General features: G+C 41.0%; 1 protein-coding gene across 1 annotated transcript; it reads left to right on the forward strand.

The window, feature by feature from the left end:
• The first annotated feature begins 2,657 nt into the window (after positions 1-2,657).
• LOC110933214 (actin cytoskeleton-regulatory complex protein pan-1-like) lies at positions 2,658-3,497 on the forward strand. The gene has a single exon (XM_022176447.1). The coding sequence runs from the start codon at positions 2,658-2,660 to the stop codon at positions 3,495-3,497; it is 840 nt and encodes a 279-aa protein (XP_022032139.1).
• The last annotated feature ends 942 nt before the right edge of the window (positions 3,498-4,439 follow it).

Consider the following 4,439-nt stretch of genomic DNA (forward strand, 5'->3'; position numbering starts at 1 on the left):
TTCTCCTGTTCATCAAACATCAATGCCATGTTTCGCAGAAATTCTGATACGTATTTGTTGACAAATAAGCAAGCTAAGTGTGATGAAAAATGGACCAATCAGCAATTGGACACAAAAGCAAACTAATTGGGCCAAATAAGCGAACTAGGGTGAACCAAATAAGCGGTCCAGACTAACTGTTCAAATAGGCGATCCACAATCAGTCGTATAAGCGGTCCAAAGCAGTTCGAATAAGCGGTCCAGACTAGTCGTTCGAGCGGACCAAGAGTTGTCCGTTCGAGCGATTCAAGAGCTGTCCGAATGAGCGGTTTAAACGCTGTTCGATCGAGCGGTCCACATTCAATTTCAATTTTGATTCACTTAAACTTAGAATTTTAATTTGAAACTTTCTAGGGTTTATCTCTGTGTAATTGCGCACAATCCCTGAGATTTTGAGACGATTCCGACCGTTAAATCTTTCTGAACGAAGAAAAGAAGGTGTAGAAGTAAGAAAAAGTGACGAAATCCGGCTAATTTCTGTAGAGAACCTCCTCCTGAGCTCTGATACCACTTGTAGGATCGTATCGTGACCCGAACGAGTCGTTCAGAGGCTTTCTCCTTGGTTTCAGGTGCGGAATAACAAGAAACTAAGGTAGAAATAGCATGCAGATCACTTTAACTACTTGTTTTATTGATTTTACACTGATTACACTTCAAATCTCGCACCGGCAGCACTTCGGCACGTTTTCTCCCACCGTTACAACTGAAATCGCTCATAGGGTATTTATAGAGATCTGGAACCGCTTATTGGACAGGCCCAATAAGCGGTCCATACACATGACACATAAGCGGTCCAGTATGATTGTCATTCGAGCGGTCCATAGCTATTGACACATGAGCGGTCCAACATTATGTCGCTCGAGCGGACCAGCCTACTTGCCGTTCGAGCGGTCCAGCATATGACCGTTCGAGCGGTCCAAACCCTAATAATCTATATGAGCGATCCAACCATCTAAACCTATACAATTCTCACAATTTCTCATATTTCGTACATTTTACAATCAATCCTATTCTAAGACTCGAACGAAGATATAGTCGACAGACAACTGCACCAACAGATTTCATAAGACCAGAACTTCAGTTTGTTAAAAAAAATCTCTTTTAGAATTATTAAAATGACCAAAATGCCCTTACGGGACTTAAATTGGTTTTAATTACTTTTTGGGCATATGTGTTAACATCCTACTGATGTATTAACATATTTTAAGCATAATAACATTTGAGACTTGTATATAATTCAGTTGGTTACCCGTTACGCATTTATGCGTTCGGATCGGTTTATGTGACTAGTTTACGTATAATAGCCTAAACGGGTTGAACCTTGTCATTAAATCCTCAAATTCCAGAATGTGTTTAGTTTACCCATATTATACAAGTATCCAAAATTGTCGGGTCTAAACCACATTCTATTCCGGTCTCCGCTTAATTTAGCATTTAAAGCTGTAAAGTTTCTTTCTAGCTAGCCGGTCTAAGTCTTTGACTTAACTAAAGACCCGTTAGCATCCTAATAGGTTATTTAACCTTCTATACAGATTAAGTAGCATCCAGTAGAAGGTATCATCATAAAGCTTTAGGATTATACGGCTGAGTTACCTTTCACATTAGCTCAGGTAAATACTTTTAACTTATTTTCCCTTATACGGGCTTGGGATATGGTATTATAATAATACCACTTGGTCGGGTATGAAATCATTTAATCGGATTGAGATTAATAAATTTACATAACCCGTTTTAATCTGTCTTGTTTGATAACATGAACATTGGGGGTTAATACGACCGTGTCCTGGATATCCTCGGCTCATTTCATTTGAAAATGGCCACGACCTATGCACGGGGTGTAGGCATGCACCTGACAGATGCAAATGCTAAAATATAAACCCACATGTCGGGGATAACTCCTATGTGGGTTCTATAAGTGGTGAGTCGGTTAATCATGATCGGCTTCCAAACCGGCCCCAATTGTATGACAAACATGTAAATCTGTATACAAGATTATCTTTAAATAATTGTCCCAAGTTATAAATGATTTGTGCCATGCGCACTTAAATCAATTTTTATAAATGTTTTTAAAAGAGTCAGTTAATTGTATTTGCCAGTGTAAACTGACGTAGTTTCTAAAGACCGATTGACAGGTACCTCTCGTAAATAGGCTGGAGCTATTAGGTGTCGTATAAGAGGATCTTGCAAATCCCTAGATACCTGAAGTCTGTTATTTTGTTTTCTTGTATTTTATTTATGATCTGCCTGTGGATCTTATTACAATCCAGTCTGTATATTCTTTCATTCGGACTCTCAGACAATATGGTTTGTAATAGTTTATTCACCAAGCCTTCCGTTGTGCTATTATATTGTGTGTATTGACAATGATGATATCAACTACGTCACGATACTCCCCGCCGGGCCCACCGGTAATATGTGAAAATATCAGGGTGTGACAGGTTGGTATCAGAACCAACATTGAGTGAATTAAACACTAACCTTTTGTGTTTAATCTCAATGACACATAAGCACATTCCTTAGACTTCCGAGTCTAGGCTAATGACCTAGGATTTATTCTTAACTTTCCTTTTGTTGTTTATGTTTTGTTTTACTTCTTTTGACAGGTTTAATCATCAACAATGTCGCCAAGAGTACAAGGCAAAGGAAAGGGTCCAATGAGAGGTGAACCATCAGGACATGTAGGACCTTCCCATAGCCGCACTCCGTCTGCGTCATTTTCTAGCTCAAATTCCCATGACCAATGGGGTCATTCGTTTGAACCTGCGAGACACTCGGTCTCGTTGAGTTCATCACCCTCTTTTCATCCATCATATGGGCCGCCTATTCCAGACGAGCCCCAGCATTCCCTCCACTCTCATGTTTCACATCATTCACAAGATTCCCATCAATCCTACCATTCCTTGCATTCTCATTCTTTCCATCACTCGGATTCTACCTACTCTCCAGCCCAGTTCAACCCCAATGATTATGTCAACGATTTTCTGGGTTTCAATCCTCTAGGAACCGAGGATCACTTCTCCCAGGAGATGGAAATGGATGACGACCCGGACCCAGAACTGCAAACCGGAACACCGGGCCACCCTATCAGCATCTCGAGCGGTTCTCCATATCAAGGATCGCCATATCGTGGGCCCGATTCGTTTGCCAAAAGGTGGAACCAACATGAATGGGCATTTACCCCTTCATATCATAATTCTCCTGCTCAACTTCCTTTGGATGAACCACATCTCCAAGCAGTTTCTCCACCACCCCTTCCTGTTGAGGAGCCACCTCAACAACCACCTCAACCACCTCCCGAGCCGCCGAGGCGAAGAAGGAATGCATGGATTTCTGTGCGAGGGGGACCACGGTTCAGTTCCACTCAAGGTTCAGGCTCATACCCTCCAATTCCCGAGGACCCCCAAATGGGTGGACCCTCGCACGCGGTGCCGGAAAACAATCCTCCGCCGGTTTCTTAAGCACCATCGCCACCGCCAATGGGTTTCGACAACCCGATACCGACTTACCCAGGTTCGTCTGGGTATAACCCATCTAGATATCCAACCACTGGGGATTATGGATATCAAGCCTTTGCGGGTTATGGAACCCAAGATCCGTATCTTACGACCGCACAATACAATGCACTTTATCCTTCTTCTTACCCTCCAGTTTACCCAACTGGATATCCGGTGAGCAACCTGCTCCTCCCCAACAGGTGCAAACTGAAGAAATTATGGAAAGGTTGGACTGGGTTGAGCGTAAAGCAGATGAAACTAATAAGAAGCACAACAGCTTTCTCAAGGGCCTTGCAAGTCTCATCAAAGGCAAAAAGAAATAGAAAGTTGTTTACTTTATTTTGTATTTTACTTTCAATCAAGTCCCTGTGAGAACATTTTATTTTCTGTACCTAGTCCCTGCGTGGACTTATTTCTTTTTTTGTAGCACCTGCGTGGGCAGTATGTTCATTTCAAGACCCGTTTAGGGCATCTTTGTAATAATTTAATATTATAGAATTTCTTTGGATTTTAAATATGTATTTTATTACATCATCATGATATATCCTTAAAATTTTTAAATTGTTCTGCCAAAGAAGTTCTTAGAGGTATAACCTAGCCAAAATATTAAATGGCTGTGATGGTACAACCTTTTTAAGAAAATAAATCCCTGTTAACATCTGAAAACATGTTAACATTCCTGGCTGTGCGGTATGAGAAACCACATAAGCTTCCAAATGTGTTAGTAATCGACTCTTAGGAGTCATTGTCACACCCTGGCTTTGCGGAAGCGTGGTTAATTTGGTGTGACTTCTTAATACCATAGCTTAACCATAACAAGCTATATGAAATAAAAACCATGCAAGATCATCCATTTAATTAAGTTTTAAAACATAAGTATCACAACATTGTCTTAGGACGTTGACT

This window comes from Helianthus annuus, chromosome 4 (genome assembly GCF_002127325.2).
Source record: "Helianthus annuus cultivar XRQ/B chromosome 4, HanXRQr2.0-SUNRISE, whole genome shotgun sequence".
In the NCBI taxonomy this organism is placed as follows: Eukaryota; Viridiplantae; Streptophyta; class Magnoliopsida; order Asterales; family Asteraceae; genus Helianthus; species Helianthus annuus.

Bases quoted from the DNA above. Each gene is read 5' to 3' on its own strand.
- LOC110933214 (XM_022176447.1), top strand. From the start codon at position 2,658: ATGTCGCCAAGAGTACAAGGCAAAGGAAAGGGTCCAATGAGAGGTGAA.